Source organism: Protopterus annectens, chromosome 10.part0 (assembly GCF_019279795.1).
Source record: "Protopterus annectens isolate FY-2018-M chromosome 10.part0, PAN1.0, whole genome shotgun sequence".
Taxonomy (NCBI): Eukaryota; Metazoa; Chordata; order Ceratodontiformes; family Protopteridae; genus Protopterus; species Protopterus annectens.
This window is the reverse complement of record NC_056744.1, coordinates 1,373,818,153-1,373,835,279: the sequence shown is the minus strand read 5'-3', so window position 1 is coordinate 1,373,835,279 and position 17,127 is coordinate 1,373,818,153. Positions and strand designations below refer to the sequence as shown.

At 40.1% G+C, this 17,127-nt stretch overlaps 1 protein-coding gene across 1 annotated transcript in view; it reads right to left on the bottom strand.

The window, feature by feature from the left end:
- LOC122814283 (calcium-activated chloride channel regulator 1-like) overlaps window positions 1–16,219 on the bottom strand; it is a 2,127,707-nt gene extending 2,111,488 nt beyond the window's left edge. The window contains exon 1 of the mRNA XM_044086873.1: window positions 16,013–16,219. Within this exon, the coding sequence (XP_043942808.1) occupies window positions 16,013–16,183 (171 nt within the window). The 5' untranslated portion in view covers window positions 16,184–16,219. The remainder of the gene's footprint in view (window positions 1–16,012) is intronic.
- Between the last annotated feature and the right edge of the window lie 908 nt (window positions 16,220–17,127).

The window sequence follows — 17,127 nt, the reverse complement described above, 5'->3', positions numbered from 1 at the left end:
TACTCCTGAGTACAGTTAAGCCGAAGGCTGTTCTTCCCCTCGAGACCAAATCTAGTTTGTAATGAATGATAAAGGCATGTGGATTTGACCAAATTTCAGCTGCACAGATATCATCCATGGAGCCATAGATCTGGTTGAGTGATTTTTTTAGTGGTTTAGGCAAGGGGAGATCCAATTTTCTGTAGACAAATGAAATGCACTCTGTTGACTATTTAGCTAGAGTTACCTTTGTAACTGATTTTCCCAACTTGTTATGCACAAAGGAAACAAACAGCTGGTCTGTCTTTCTAATTTCTTTTGCTCTGTGCAGATAGAAACATAATTGTCTATGAGCATCCAGGAAGTGCAGCATATGTGCTCCTTTATTTGTAAAATTTGAGAAGAATACAGGCAGGTTAATGGCCTGGTTAATGTTGGATCCTGACACCACTTTTGGTAGTAAAGGAAGCATTTGTGCATAGGGTGACCCTATCCTTGTGGAAAATCAAGTAGAGGGTGTAGAAGATAATGTTTGAAATTACAAAATTCTTCTAGCAGGTGTAATTGCAACTAAAAAGATAGCTTTCCAGGACAAACATTTTTATTCACATTTAGCTGCAGGCTCAAAGGGAATATGTGTTAAGGCTTGCAGTACCAAAGTTAAGTCTCATGGTGATATAGGATCTTTATAAGGAGGTCTAAGTAGGAGGGTACCACTCAAAAAGGCTTTGCACAGTTTAGAGGAAGACAGGGATGAATTCTGAAATCCATAGAGGTAGCTGCAAGTTGACTTTAATAGTCGATGAACTAGTGCCCTCATTAAATAACTCACTAAAAACTCAATAACACAATGATTTGGAGCTGAAAAGAAGTCCACCTGTTTCTGCTCTGCCAATAAACAAATCTTCTCCAGTTAATTCTTCAGAGTTTTCTTGTAGAGGGTTTATGGGAAGATAACAGAATGGAATGGATGGGTGAAGAGAGCATAGGTTGCTTGGCTATTAATGGAGTTTTAGAAACCATGCAGTCAGGTGAATCATGCTTGTCAGGTGATACAGAAAGTCTGGAATTGGATCCAGAATCCAAAGTGGGTACCAAAGATGAGGCCAGAGGAAGGGGAACCAAATTTGCCAAGGCCAGTAAGGTGCAATGAGGATGACTTTGCTCTTCAACCTGGCTGCTTTCTGAAGGAATTTGGGAATTAAAGGAGTTGGAAGATATGCATACAGAAGACCGGGGTAAGTCATGGAATAAAAGCATGTATTGGTGACTCCCCCAGTGGGGGATTTAGGGCAAAGAAGCTGCTGCACTTGTTTAGGGGAGATGCAAAGAGATCCCAGCAAGGCTGTCCCCACTGATGGAAAATCATGTCTGTCACTTTGTTGTTGAGAGACCACTTGTGAGGTAGTAAGATGGACCTGCTCAGTTTGTCTGCTGTCATGTTGGACTTCCCACAATGTGCATTGGAATTAAAAAGTGGTTGGAGTAAATCACCCATTGCCTCTGAGTCCGGGCTTCTTGACACAGGGGGTAAACTGTGGTCCCCTCTTGTTTGTTGATGTACCAAACCACTGGCATGTTGCCCATTTGGATTGCAATTGCTCTAAGAGGGAGAGAGTCTTGAAATGCTTGCAACACCAAAAGCACTGCTATAATTTCCAGAGCATTGATGTGCAAGTTGTCCTGTTTGGAGGACCAAGTGCCTTGGACTGCCTTCCCCAGAAAATGCCCCCACCCACCCAATCTGGGAAGTGTCCATGATCACCATGGCCTTGGGCTGAAGGAGAATGAAAGAACAGCCTTGCAACAGTTGTTGTGACTGCATCCCTCAGGAAAGATACCATTTGCATACCTAAGTTATTCTTATCTTTGTCTACATGGGTTGAGAGAGAATTGACCATTGTGTTTGTAGCATCCATTGCAGAATTCTCATGTGATATCTTGCCAAAGGAACTAAGATTATTGCCACTGACATTGATTCTAGGGCTTGCAGAATCAACTGGGCTGAAATTCTGGTATTGCAAATTCCTTTCACCTGATTTCTTATTGTTTGTACTCTCAAAAGGGGAAGAGATGCTACCTAGATACTGTGTTGAACGTTGCTTTAATGAATTCCAATGTCTGAGTCAGTTGTAATTGAGACTTGTTGTAATTGATGGTTATTCCAAGATTTGAAGTAGTCTGCAACACTTGGTCTTGTGCCTGTACCAGATGATGCCTGGTCGAGCCAGTCATCCAAATATGGAAACATCCAAAATCCCTACAGCTTCAAGTGAGCAACTACTACTGCCATGCACTTGATGAATGCCCTGGGGGATATGATGAGGTCAAAGGGCAATGCTCTAAACTGGTAATGACTGGCTCCCAGCCAGAGGTATAAGAACCTTCTGGTTCAGCTGTTCATTTTTATATTATAATAAGCATCCTGAAGGCCTATCAAGCACATACAGTTATCCTTGCTCAGAAAGGACAGAACGGACTGAACTGTGACCATCCAGAACTTGGTGTGTCAAACCGATTTGTTTAACACACTGAGATCTAAAATTGGTCTTGTCCCCTGTTTTCTTTGGCACTAAAAACAATCTTGATTAATTTCCGGATTCTATTTGGTCAGGAGGACTTCTTGGATGACTCTTTTTCTAGCAGCTTTCTTATTTCCAGTGCTGCTGCTTCCCTCTGACAGGATGGAACATTGGGAATTTCCTGAGTAATGGGAGTGGAAAGGAAAAAGGAGTAATATAACTCCAGAAATGATTCTCTCCACCCAGAGGAAGGCAGTCAGGCCTCCATTCAGGAGCACTGAAATGGTCTGTCAGAAAAGGTATCACTAGACCCTTGGTTTTGTGGGCCTCCACTGCCAATGGGGTGTCTTCTACCATTATAGCTCCCCCTTCTGCTCTGGGGGAACTACCTCCATGTGTGTCTTGGAAAGGACCCTGAGACTTCCTGAACCACATCTTTTGACTTCCCCATTGGCTCCTGGAAAAGGTTCATTAATTGGTTGAAAAATGTATGCCCACTGCAGATAGGGTCTTTCCCTAATTGTCACAGCTGGAGAGTGTGTCTTTTACTGTAGGGCCAAACAAAAACTGTCAAAATGAGCATTGAAGAAAGATGATTTGAAGGGCTCTGCAAAATCAAATAGGTGCAACCAGGCATGCCTCATTATGGAAATGCATGAACCTGCAGTCCTTGAGGTGTCTTCTGCAGCATGACAGATAAGCCTCATGGATGAATTTGCAATAAATTGAAGAGTAGCCAACTGTTAGGCCACAGAAGTTTGAGCATCTGCAGTAGTGGCCCCTGAAAGGGAGTTTAGTTCTTTAATTAAGTCCCTTTGCAATCTTGTTAAGTGTGCCAAGCAGTTCAGCAATCAGAGAGCAAATGTCGCTGATGCATATACTCACTTCCCAAACCTGTCCAGTGCCCTAGATTCTGTATTAGGGTGATGGACAGTGGAATTCTATTCCTCAAGTTCCTTCTTTGTAGCTGCCATCATGATTATTGCATCAACCGGTATTCCCTTATTCCAATGTTCTCTTCCTATTGCATCAACTGGTATTCCCTTATACCAATGTTCTCTTCCGCTAGAGCCAGAATCCTGACTGTTCTCTTGGGGATGGGGTCAACTGTATCATGTTCCTTCCACAACCATTTAGAAAATAAATCAATGAGTTCATCAGTAGGCAGAGTGACACAGGAGGTAGATGGGCCCATTCCAAAATCTTTCAGAAATGCTCACTCTTCAGGAGTTGGGTTTTGGGCAGACTGACCCCCCTTCTGTTTAAGGATCTCAAGGATGTCTCCAAATGAGATGTCATCAGGAGGTAATTTGGGAGACACTTTTCCCTCATCAAAGTCAGTATCCTCAGTGACAGACTCCTGGGGGGAGTCCAAGTGCTTCCTGTTGTACGTCCTCTTCCTAATGACATCTTTGGTCAGATGATCCAGAGAAGAATCGGATGAGATGACAGTACCTGTCTGGGTGGTCTTGAAGCTCTGGACTGGCTATTCCAGTGGTGTAGAATGCTGAGAATCACAGTGCAAAGTCAGTAGAGATGTTGAGGGTGGATCTGAGGAGGAAGGACCTGCTTGACATGCCTGATCAGAGAAACAGTCTTCACAACCTTGAAGGCAGACCACTCCAAAGAAAAGGAAGCCGACAAAGCCAAGAAACTGAGTTTCTGGCCCGCCACCTCCCTCCGCTCCAAATGCCATCCACCCGAGGCAGAAGCCAAGCTGTCCAACACCAAAGCTCTGAGAGGGAGACATGACTCCAAATACTTTGGAGTTGATCCTATCCCCTTGGATTTGACCCAGAAACTATGGCTGATAGTCTGAGAGTCATCTTTATCCAAAGAAGTCAGACCCAGTGCATTCAGAGTAACCTTTGGATCCAAGAAGAATGTTCTCTTTGGATCCAACACAGAAGGGCCTGGAACTCTCAGATCTAAGGACTCTAACACTACAGGAGGAAGTGTTGTTGTTGGAGCAGTAGCTTGACATTGTTCCTGACCCAAGGAGGTAGGAACCATGAAGTCACCCATTCTAAAATGCTCCATGAAGAATCTTAGCATTATCTTTTTCACATCTGCCTCCATGAGACTTTTGGATGTATGAGATGACACCACTGAAGGGTACTTAGACTGCCTCTCAAGAAAAGGGGAGGGAACCTGATCGGTACTGGATCCACAGAGGCTGAATACATAATGCAAGGCAGTAGCTTATAATTTGAGGACTTTGGATCTGAAGTGTGTCTTGTTGGATCTGAGGTTGATGGACTGAACAGATGCTTTGTTGGATCTGAGGATGGACGGATCATGGGAGACTTTGGATCCAATTTCTCTCCTTTCTTTTTTGGCTCCTAGGACACAGTAGATGAATCCAAAGATCTGGACTGTTTTGAAGGGTCCTTAGTTTTAACTTTTGGAGATTGAACTCCAGATATAGCTTCAGAAAATGAAGTCAGTAAGAAACCCTTTAATCTGAATTTATTTTTCCTCTCAGATAAGGCATGTGGATTGAATCCAGAGCAAAAGTCGCAATCTTGGTTAAGATAGTCCAGCCCTAATCAGTAGACACAGAGAGTGGGGCATCTGAATAGGGCATTTTATGTCCACATCCCTCACATTTTTTAAAGCTTTTCTCAGACATAATGTAGAAAATTTATATACCAAACAGTCATAAGTAGAAGAAACACTAAGATAAATCTTATAACCAGGAATAAGCAGAAGAAAAAGCTAAGTTAACAGTTTTTATTTTGGAAATAAAAGAAGTATAATACCTTTACTAGGAAAAGGAAAAGCTAAACAGAGGTAGGAAAGGTTTACCAATGATGGCAGTGAGAATACACTACAAGTATATATAAAGGAAAATAAAGGCAAAAACTCTTACATTATAAAGTATGAAACAGGAAGAAATTTATAAAAGGTTAGTGATTAAAGAAAGGATTTTAAGAAATATCACTTAATAAGCACGCTCAAGAGATGCAGTCCACCATATCTAGTCACAAAAGCAGCAAACAAGATCTGAGGGATTTTGGAACTAGTGCAATGTGGGTAGGAAAGGAGCTGGAAAGTTTGTCAGGAGCCACAAGCTAGGGTAATGGCTGAGTCGAATCTGAGTGTCAGATCTGAGCCCATCTGTTCAGGAATGAATAAAAATTGACAACATCAGATTAGTTTCTAACAGTGGGGGAAATGTGCTTCTTAGTAGATCTTATTTTAGAACAGAAAATGGGTTTGATATGGCATCAGCAGCTAATTTGAAATATTCTGGTAAGTTATCAGGGCTAAAGTGGCATAATTTCATTTTGACAGATAAAATCATATTTTGGAAGATGAGATCAGTTGGAATAAGTAGTAGTTACTATTTGTGTTCATAATTGGGGTACTGAGGTCAGAACTAAATCCCAACACTTTCTAGTAACTGGCAGTTATTTATTTATTTACTGTCTTGGAGAACCAGACTTTTAGTAGTGTTTCTTGGGGTATTAGAACTGGGGGGATGAAGGAGTTTTTGTGGTTTAAGTCTTTTTGTCTTGTGAGCTGTTTTGTTGCAAAAGAGAAAGCTAGGGGTTGTGACTGGATTGTACTCTTTTTCTCCTGAGTGGTATATGCAAGTTTAGTATAACTAGAAATGTTTGACAGAAGTGCTGCATAGCTCCTTCAAATAATAGTTATTTTAGGATAGACCAGTTATAGAACCTGAGGGTGTCAAGAAAGCTGTCTACTGAGTTTGAAAAGATTTCTGACAAGATTGTACCTATGCATTTATCTTGCCAACTGGATAAGGGAACTGGTCTAAGGACCCTTTTTTGTCATGACCTGGGACTAATAAACACATACGAAATGTACAAAGTGTGAATTAATTATATGTGGCACAAACATTAACAAATATAGAGATAACACATCAACTGTTACAGAACCTTAACTAAGAGTAAACAAGTGTAAACACCAGTGTGTAATGTCACAAATTATTATGAAGCAGAGCACAAATAAAATGAAGACATACAAGATACAGTGATTGACCATACAATTCATTATAAAACATCTAAATCAGGAGTTGTGCATCAACTGATTGAGCAATTTAAAGTGACATAACAGCAGACAAGGTATGTGAGAGATACACATTATTTAAGTAAATAAAATTCTATATTGAAATGCCATAAAATGTAGTAAAAAATTGTACATATGTAGCTTAGAAATTGTCCAATTATATGTAAATAAGAATACTGAGGAAATATATACCCCATTTTAGGATGTTAATGTTATCACAGTAAATTAAGATATATGCTGCTGTGGTTCATGTTCAACAGCATGAAAACTGTAAAGTTACCTTGTAATCTTGAAGAAGTTCATTTTTTTCTTGCAAGAGCTTAACTTTTCCTCTAAAAATGTCAACATTTTTAATATTTTTAATTTCAAACAGGAATAGAATTCTAACAACTCTTTATCCAGTGAGTTGAGCCAAGCTAAATGTGATCCTGTCAAGCTTAGTTAGATCAGTTCCCATGATCCTCAGCTCTCAGAAATGTAACTTTCCAGGACCTTTACTCTTATCTGTTAGTGCAGGCAGGATCCATTGGCAGTATGCATACATAAAAGTGTTCAGACATAGATCCTAGTGAGCAGTGCAATGTACAATGTGCACAACATGCTGGCATCACAATTGCCAGGACAAGTATTAACAACTTACAATATGTAGAAGATAACACTCTTATAACTGAAAGTGAGGAAGAGATGAATAACCTGTGAATGTGAAAGTGAAAAGTGCAAAAGCTGGCTTGCTGTTCAACATAAAAATATAAAATTATGTCAGCTAATTCTACCAATTCTTCCAAGATAGCTGGAGAAGAAGTGGAGGCAGTGACAGACATGGCATTAGAGATGTTGATTTATTGCTATTTAATTAAATGACACTTACTTCTTAACATACCTCTCAATTGTCCAGATTCACACAGAAAGTTCAGATGTTTGCCTCATATTTTTGGTCTTTTCCTCATAAAATGTATGTTTTGCTGGCAAATCTCTGACTGAAGTTATTAAATAATGACACACAACTGAGTTTCAGACTTTATATCCTTTAGAAAATGGATGCCAACACAAAACCTGTTTTTCTATCAACTTCCAAAGTTTGTAAGAGCAATATTTAGAATATTACCCTATTTTGGGGACTTTGTTCCCCCATTATTTTAGGTTTTGTCCAGATTTCTTGCACTAACAGGTTGAGAGGTTTGCTTCTTGAAAGGAAATCCATGGCAAAAAAATGATTTTAAAGAGGAATGATATCATGTTATCAACAGAGATCTGTACTGTCAATGCTATACTTTTTTCAGTAATAACTTATAACATGCTTGTGAGAGCTAGACTACAAGTAACTTTGTGCACCAAGAAATTCACACTATTGAACTGTGGTATAAGAAAACATTTCTGAATTCTGTGGATTGTAAGAAGATCAAATCAGTTAATACACAAGGAAAATCAACCCAGACTGCTCATTGGAATATCTGATAGCAAAACCAAACCTCAAATAATTAGGCCACATATTGCAAAGACAGGATTCACTAAAGAAGACACTAGCACTAAAAAAGATTGAAGAAAAAAAGAAGACAGTGATGGCAGAGATTAAAATGACAGCATTAATGAATTAATGAATATTAACTTATAAAAACTTAAAGAGGTAGTTGTTTACAGACAGGCCTGATATGTTGAAGTCCGCAATGTCAAGAACAGTCAGAGTCAATTAAAAAGGTGAACAACAACACAAAAAGCACTGTCATAGGAATTCTTGGGTCCCTATTAAATTATCGAACGTTTCAAAGTTTGAATGTCATATGGTTAACACCATATGATCAAACTTTGAATAGTTTGAATGTGAAAGACAACGGCTCCATACATGCAGAATGGGAACATTTCCCTTTTCTGCAGTCTCGGAGTTGGTATATTTAAGTAGAGGGGTGTGGGGGTGCAGCCCCCTATGTTGGAAGTGCAGGGGGGCTTGACCCCCTGCTCAGAGCATTAAGGTAAGGTTTTTTTTTTGTTTTTCTTTTTACTTTTATGTTATCTAACATATGAGGGTTTAAAGTATTTTATATATCTGATTATGGATTGGTTTGTACTGCATATTGACTTCAAAGCAGCAATATACTGACATGTTATATCATGAGTAAAGGTGTCTTACAGTCATTATTTACTTTAAAGCAGCCAGTCTTCATTAATTGTACATGAAATTATGTTAGAAATAATGCTGTCATTAAAGAAACTTGACAATAATGCTGTGGCAATTAGCATGTGCAATAAGTAATGTCAACATTTCACTTAATATAATGGTGACAACATGCTTTCACCTCTGGATAAAGTAACTTATCAATGTGGGCAATTTTTTTGTATGGCATATATGCAAAACAAATGTCAACATTATTTTATAACAGGATGTAGTCACAGATGAAATTTTTTATTTGTAATCTTCACTTAAGAAAGCCTTGTGCCCACACAACTAATATACATATTTTTCAAACGATTATAATAATACTACTTTGTGTTATGATATTTCCTCCTTACCAAGTATCACAATTTCCTAGAACATACAACATTTTAGCTTATTTCTGCATTATTCAGTATTAGGTAAAGATATTATGACATTTATTGAGCTGGACATGTGAATTGATGTTTTTGGTTTCTTACGCATGATTTTCAGTTTTTAAAGTGAATCCTAAATATAAACCCCCTTCTCTTTTTGATAAGTACAAAGCAACCTTTTACACCCCCTGAGCTACCACTTTCTTAGACAAAGGAGGCATTATTTTAAGGTGTCATGCTAAAAATGATACAGCAATTACAGTACTAGAACATGATTTCAAAAATCTGGCATCGGAAGAGAACTCATGGCCGTCTAACTCACTGGCACTAACATAGTACCCAGGGCTTTACTGTGAACTGCTCTGTACATTTCAGTTATCAGTGTTTTTTTGACTAAATGCTTTTGGATCTACTATTACTTGACTGTACTGTCTGTACCTATTCATTTTCTACATATTATTATATTAACTAAATATTCCAGGAACACCATTTGTGTTTTATGTTTTTAAAGTACTGCTCTCCAGGTATACTATAACATAAAGATGTGATCCTGTTTCTTTTCAGAGACATCCTAGACATGGTTCATAGGTTCATAGGTTCATAGGTTCATAGTAGGCTATCTGCCCGAAGGCATTTATAAGCCTAGCCCATAGTTATGTGGCTTTCGCCACCCCTTTAGTTTGAAGAAAACTATGCCTATTATTTTGCTGTGCCTCTGTCAAGCAGTGACACTGAAGTAATCCCTGGGGTATATCTGCGATCTCCCATCCATTGGTCAAGATTTCTCTTGAACAAGGCCAGCGAGGTGCTCTGCCTCACATGTACCGGGATTTTGTTCCACAGCATAGGGAGTCTCTGGGTGATGAATCTGTCCCTCCAGCACGTTCTATTAATAACCGTGTCAAGGTTTAAGTCTCCCGCCCTTGTGGTTCTGAGGGATCTAGATTTTTTGAGGTGAAGCATATTCATCAAATCTGGGTTTGTCATGGCCTTATATGTCAGGCACAGGTCACCTCTGAGCAAGCGGTATGCGACTGAATAGAGCTGGAGTTCTTTCAGTCGGGCAGCATAAGACATATTTTTGAGACCCTTTATCCTTTTGGTGAGGAACTTTTGGGGCCTTTCCAGCTGCAGCAGGTGTCGGGTCAGATACATTCCGAATGGGGCATTGTACTCAATCATAGGTCTAATGAGTGATGAGTACAGGGGGACGATGACCTCCCTAGACCTAGATGTGAATCCCTTCATGATCAGGTGGGCAATGTAGAAGGTTTTCCTAACTACTTTGGCAACATGAGTGTCAAACGAAAGGTTACTGTCAACCTGGGTCTCCAGATCCCTGATGACTTCTTCTGTGCTCAGTGGATTGCCACCTATATGGTAGCTAGGTAACCTTGTTTTTCCCGAAGGGTATGACTATGCATTTCTTGGCGTTTAACTTTAGGCCATGGCTCTGGCACCAGTTATCCGTTTCTGTGAGGCCCTTCTGAAGGATATCTGTGTCAGATGTGACTATGGCCCAGTTTGCAGTCATCTGCAAACTTTGTCAGCCATAACCCTCTTGTGTTTGCTTGTACTTCAGAAAAGTAGATGCCGAACAAGAGTGGTCCCAGGACTGAGCCCTGTGGGACACCACTTGTGACAGGCTTTGAGTCTGACATGGCGCCAGCAACTCTGACCCTGTGGGTTCTGTCACTTAGCCAGTTTGCAACCTATCTTGTGATGTATGGGTTTACATTCAAGCTGATGAGTTTTTCGATGATACCTGAGTGGGGTATTGTGTTGAAAGCCTTTGCCAGGTCGAGGTAGGCTGTATGGACTGCCTTGCCCTCATCAATGGCCTTGGTGACTGTTTCGAAAAAGTCAACCAAGTTTAAAAGGCATGATCTGCCTTTGACAAAGCCAAACTGGGTTGGATCCAAAGTCTGCAAGTTCCCTATGTCTTTATTTATGAGTTCCATTATGATCCTCTCCATGGCTTTGCAGATAAGGCTTGTCAAGCTAATGGGACGGTAATTTCCAGGGTCGGTGGAGGCACCGCCCTTGTGAAGTGGGACCACAGTCGCCGTGCACCACTCCTTGGGTACTTATCCTGAGGTGAGGCTAAGATTAAACAGCTGTCATAACTGAGGGTTTAATTCCTCATTGAGTTCGTGGAGCACACAGCCGGGGACACCATCCGGTCCCATGGATGCTGTGTTTTTTGCCTTGGAGAGAGCAGTTCTCACTTGGGCATTGGAGATGTTTGGGGGGCTACAATCCTCTGGTATAGATATCTCTCCTTTGGGGAGGGAAGAAGTTTGCACTGAACCTGTCAGCCAGTATGTTGGCAATGTGTGTAGGTTCAGTAATCTTCACATCATTTTGAACTAATTCTGAGCATATCTGGGAGTTTCCTCCTAGGTTTCTAACATAGCTAAAGAAGGCCTTATGATTGTCTTTTGAGTCCTTTTTTCTCTCAAAATTTGCCTTGGATGATTTTATGAGAGCTCTTAGTTTTTACTTATAATGATCAAAGGTGTCTTACCTTTCAAGGATTTTGCTCTATCTTGTAGTAGCTTCCTCCTTTGTTGTAGAGCTTGTTTATGGCTGGGGTCCACCAGACTGGACGCTTGCCTTTGTACAAAGAGTCTTAGTTTTGTTTGGGATTGCCTGATCCATGCAGTCCTGTAGGTGCTGGTAGAAGGCATTTGTAAGTGATTCAGCGGTTTGAGTAATGTTTACCACTGGCTCAGGGGCCTTAAAGGAGACCACACTAGTTTTTAGAAGTGTGAAGTCGGCTTTTGAGTAGTTTTTCACTGTGGTCTCTTTTATTTCGGGTGGTGGCGGGATGATCACCCCCAGTGAGTTTAGTTTATGAGCTGATCTCACCAGTGAGGGGTATACTTCCGGTGTTGAACATTGTGATCCCATGTTCATGATGATGAGATCAAGTATGTTTTCCCCTCTTGTGGGGATGGTGACTAGTTGTTCCATGGCATTTGAGTTTATGAACTCCAGGAACCTTTGGGCTAGAGTGTTTGGGCTTGAGTAGTGTTCCCAGTCTATATTAGGGTAGTTGAAATCACCTAGTATGATGGTGTTTGGAGATACATTTGTCCCCTCCAGTGTTTTCAGGAAGGCCATGTGAGGTTCCTGAGTTTGAGAGGGTGGCCTGTAACATGCTACAAATTGCAGAGCAGTCTTGCCTATGGTTAATTGCACCTGGATGGTCTCCGATGCATCGTGCGTTGCCACCAACCTTGAGGTGTGTGTGTCTTTTATGAATATGGACACCCTCCTTTCTTGGTGTTGTCCGGATTTTGGGGCGCATGATATGAGGTGAAACCTGATAGTGCTGGGGTGCTCTCAGGAGCCTTGAACCAGGTTTCTGTCACAGCACAGACATCGATGTTCTCCATACTGAGAAGGGCCTCGCATCTTGAGATTGAGACTTCTGGCATTGAGCAGCATTACCCTTAGTTTTTCCTTTTTGTGTTCTAGGGTGGTAGGTTTAGAATTTGAGCCTTGCCTAAAAGGCACTATGGGGTGGCAAGAGCCTTTGCCAATATCCGGAAGCCCAGGGTGACAGGTGCAAGCCGAGCGTGGCTTGTCCAGCATGTCATCCCAGGCAGACAGACATTGGATCCCCTTTGAATGACACCAAAATTTAAGCCAGTTATTAAAGCTGATCATCTTATCACTGTATTGTGGCATTATTCTAGGTGAAGGTAGGATACTGCTCAAGGTCAGGGTCATACCTGCCTGGGCTACATAATCAGAGAGCTCCTCAATGTCTCTTTTCATGTAGTCCAAGGACAGGTCGTTGACACCAGCATGGACAATGACTGAGTCATACTTGTACCTGCTGTTGAGAGACCTGAGTGTTTGCGTTATGTGGCGGATTCTACAGGCAGCTTACTGTGACCTTCTCCTTACTCAGTCTGGTGAGCGGGACGTCAGTGTGCCTGACTATGGAGTCACCAATGACTAGTGTGTCTGGCATTGTGTTTGGCCTTAAGGGCTGTGACTGTTTGACACTCTGACTGTGTGGTCTATGTGTTGCATGTATTGGGTCCTGAGGTGGTAGTTGTTTGGGTGTCTGCTTTGAGGCCTCTGCTGTTTTGGTAGATTTTTGGCCAGAGCCTCCGAGTATGTCTTTGTGTGATTATGTGTATGATTTGAAGTTGTGATGGTACTATGTGTGACTGGGTATGTAGTGTGTGTGGTTACCTTCTCCTCCTGTCTGGTCTTGCCAGTCCTATGTTGAGAGAGCTCAGCCTCCAGTTTGGCCGTATAGTTGCATCTCTTGCATGTATTTGTGTTTTGTGGGAGAAGGAGAGGATTGTCTGTGTACATGAGGCAATTGTAACATATTTCCTCAATATTCCCAGGTTCACCAGTTGAGCAGGAGAGGACACTAGCAACTGATCCCTCGACATGCTAGAAGTAATAGATAAAAAAACTTACAAAAGACTCCGGGGGATGTGGGTTCTAGGCTGGTGGGGTACTATCTATACTAATAGTGCTTTATCAAGGTGCAAGTACTGTAGGAGCAAGTGCTAGGCTTTACAGATAGAGAATAGTCTACTTGGGAATCAAGTAGAGATGAAGTTTTTAGTTATAGGATACGCTGGTTAGATCGGCAGTACAGTTCGAGGAAGGTAGTTTTAAGGGAAAATTTGAAGAGTGGAATTTAGGTAGCCCGAATAGTTTAACCTTGTTTAACCGTCGCTGCTCTTGTATGCAACAGTGGGCTTTATAGCAGGGGGCTGGAGAAAACAGGAAATGACCCAAAATGGCCAACGAATTACTAGTTGCTGTCTCTAACCACTCCTCTGAGGACAAACAAGCAGCTCAGTACTCCCCACTCCCACTGGTGAGTAAAGAAACTACCTCTGGCCACACAAGAAAATGGAGGAACACAGGAACCGGATCAGCAAAATCTGATCACTGGAACAACTAGCTAGGAAAGTTTAGGAAAGGAGAAGTATTTTTTTGGGGTTTTTTTTAGTTTTTTTGCAAACAGACAGAAAAAATACAGTAAATGCTTTGGTATTCAACTAAATTGCTATCAAAGGCTGGTACAATTGAGTGTATTAGCCTGTTTGTTACTTTTAAGCAAAACTTTAGCCAACAAGTGCAATCAACAATTTAAGCACAGAAAAACAGGAAAATCAGGTAATAAAACAGTAATATAGGCACAAACAGTAGTTGAAAAGCTCAAAAGATCAAAAAATGCAAAATAAAATGTTTAAAAAATACTTATAATCAAGAAAGTTGCTTTTTCTGCTCTCTGCTGGCTTAGGAACTCTTCAGGGGACCACGAGGAGCTATGCCAAGTTCTCTAAAGCCAGAAAAAGCCCGCCAAAGTGTGCTTTATAGCAGGGGGCTGGAAAAAACAGGAAATGACCCAAAATGGCCAACAAATTACTAGTTGCTATCTCTAACCAATCCTCTGAGGACAAACAAGCAGCTCAGTACTCCCCACTCCCACTGGTGAGTAAAGAAACTACCTCTGGCCACACAAGAAAATGGAGGAACACATGAACCAAATACAAAGCACAGGGATCAGCAAAATCTGATCACTGGAACAACTAGCTAGGAAAGTTTAGGAAAGGAGAAGTACTTTTTTGTTTTTTTTTAGTTTTTTTGCAAACAGACAGAAAAAATACAGTAAATGCTTTGGTATTCGACTAAATTGCTGTCAAAGGCTGGTATACTTGAGTGTATTAGCCTGTTTGTTACTTTTAAGCAAAACTTTACTACACATGAATTTCTGCAGGGTAACAGAACAAAACTAGGTTGATATGGCAACCAACAATCAGAAAATAAAGTAGAACTAGAGAACTAATAGAATGATAAAGCAATTAGATGAAATGACTGAAACCACCCTCTAAATTACATTCATTTACTAAAAACAGCTACACTGGTTAGCTCCAAAAATATGACCAATGTTACTATCATAATTAAAACAAGCAACATATAAATATATGTTTATTTTATACACCCTGCATAGATAGATAGATAGATAGATAGATAGATAGATAGATAGATAGATAGATAGATAGATAGATAGAGGTCTACTTCATAACACTGAAATTTCATAATGTTGAATTTCATAACCTTGAGACCAGAACATTTAAAATTCAAAACAGTGAAAACTCAGAACATCGAAAGTGTGCTTCATAACATTGAAAACTACACAACACAAGTAAATAACATCCCCTACACCTACAACAGCACCTAACTAACAAACATATTTTCTACTACGTTTCTACAGGAGGCAAGCCCCATTCACCCCCCCATGTGGGGGGCTCTTCCCCCTGTAAATTAAATATACCAACTCCAAGATCACACTACAGTGGAAAAAAGTTAATTAACTTTTTTTCCACTCTAGTGTGATGATCTTGGAGTTGGTATATTTAATTTACGGGGTGGGGGGGCAGAGCCCCCCACATGGGGGGGGGTTGCAGGGGGCTTGCCTCCCTGCAGAAACGTAGTAGACAGTGTGTTTGTTAGTTAGGTGTTGTTGTAGGTGGAGAGGGTGTTATTTATATATGCATTATAGTTTTGTTATGAAGCACACTTTCAATGTTCTGAGTTTTCAATGTTTTGAATTTTTGATGTTCTAATCTCAATGTCATGAAATTCAGCATTATGATAGATAAATAGATAAATAGATAGATAGTTGGACAGATAGAGAAAGAGAGAAAGAGAGAGAGAGAGAGAGAGAGAGAGATAGTATACCAGAATATTACTTGGAAGTCATTACTTAGCAGCAAGCCATGTCCCTGAACACCATGAGCTCTAAATTCAATTTATGCACAGGGCATCCTTCACAAAAGTCATTCTCAGAACTTAGTAATACGTTTACTTTTATCTGTTTCTTTTCTCTCTATATTGATAACAATAAGTCACTAGATTATCCTCTAAACAGTACATAAATGAAGTAAATCGAAAACTGCAATTACCTGTATTTTTCTGATAATATCATCATTTTCTGGTATTTCAGGATGGATTGCGATAACTACGTTTTCATAGCCATTATTTTTAAACACCACATTTGAACTGCTGACTGGAGGAAACAGGCAAAGTGCCAAAAGTACAAAGAGATGCATTACCAAGAGCATTGTGCATGTCATTGAAACAACCTAGACAGGCTAAAGCAAATAAGCTTGTACTGAAGTCTTCAGAGCTATTTATGCTGGACAACTGAAAGTTTAACTAAGACGTCAGTACAGAGCTTTTCAGTTTCATGTTTTTCCATAGAAATTAGGGTGTGACGATTAGTTTATTTTTTAACCTTGATTTTTCTTTGAAACGAAAAAGTGAAATTTAAGGGGACTGCTTATTTTTATTTACAGGAACTGCTTTTATTAAATCAGGTTTTGGCATATTCCCTACTCAGACAGTGTAATTTAACAGCCCATATAAATGTTATTCGATTTATGTTTCACTTTCTTTTGTGTTATAACAGATGATCTCTGAAAATTATGGGCCTCACATAATGAAGCAAGAAATCTAAACTAATCGTCACACCCTAATTTCTATGGAAAAACATGAATTTCACTTTTTAGTTTCAAAGAAAAATCAAGGGGAAAAAATGATGCAGATCTGATTTGCTGTTACAAGCAGAGCAGTCTTGCCTTTTATACAAACTAATAATATTGTTGAAGACTTTGTGAATGCAGACTTCTATTCTCCAGCTCAGATAAACTTTGAACAAAAATTAATTGTATTATATATTAATGAGTAGCTTAACCCAGCATGCATCTGATATAACTAAAGTGGTATTGCCATTAAGGCTTACACAACTTTACAAAGCTAAGTATATTTCAGTGATTTCAGCATTAATTAAGATACAGTTACTTGTTAATTTCTCTGCTATGGCTAAGATAAAAGCAATGTCTTTCAGGTTTTCCCAGTTAGGGGTCACCACAGCAGATCACCAGTCCACAAATTGATTGGCAGTGAGGTTTTTATCGTGTTGCATTGCCAGCCCAGCACCCAACCTTCACAGAAGGCATATGCACACACACGGCCCTACCTGTATATCTTTAAAACTCACTCGACCACAGGAAGGACA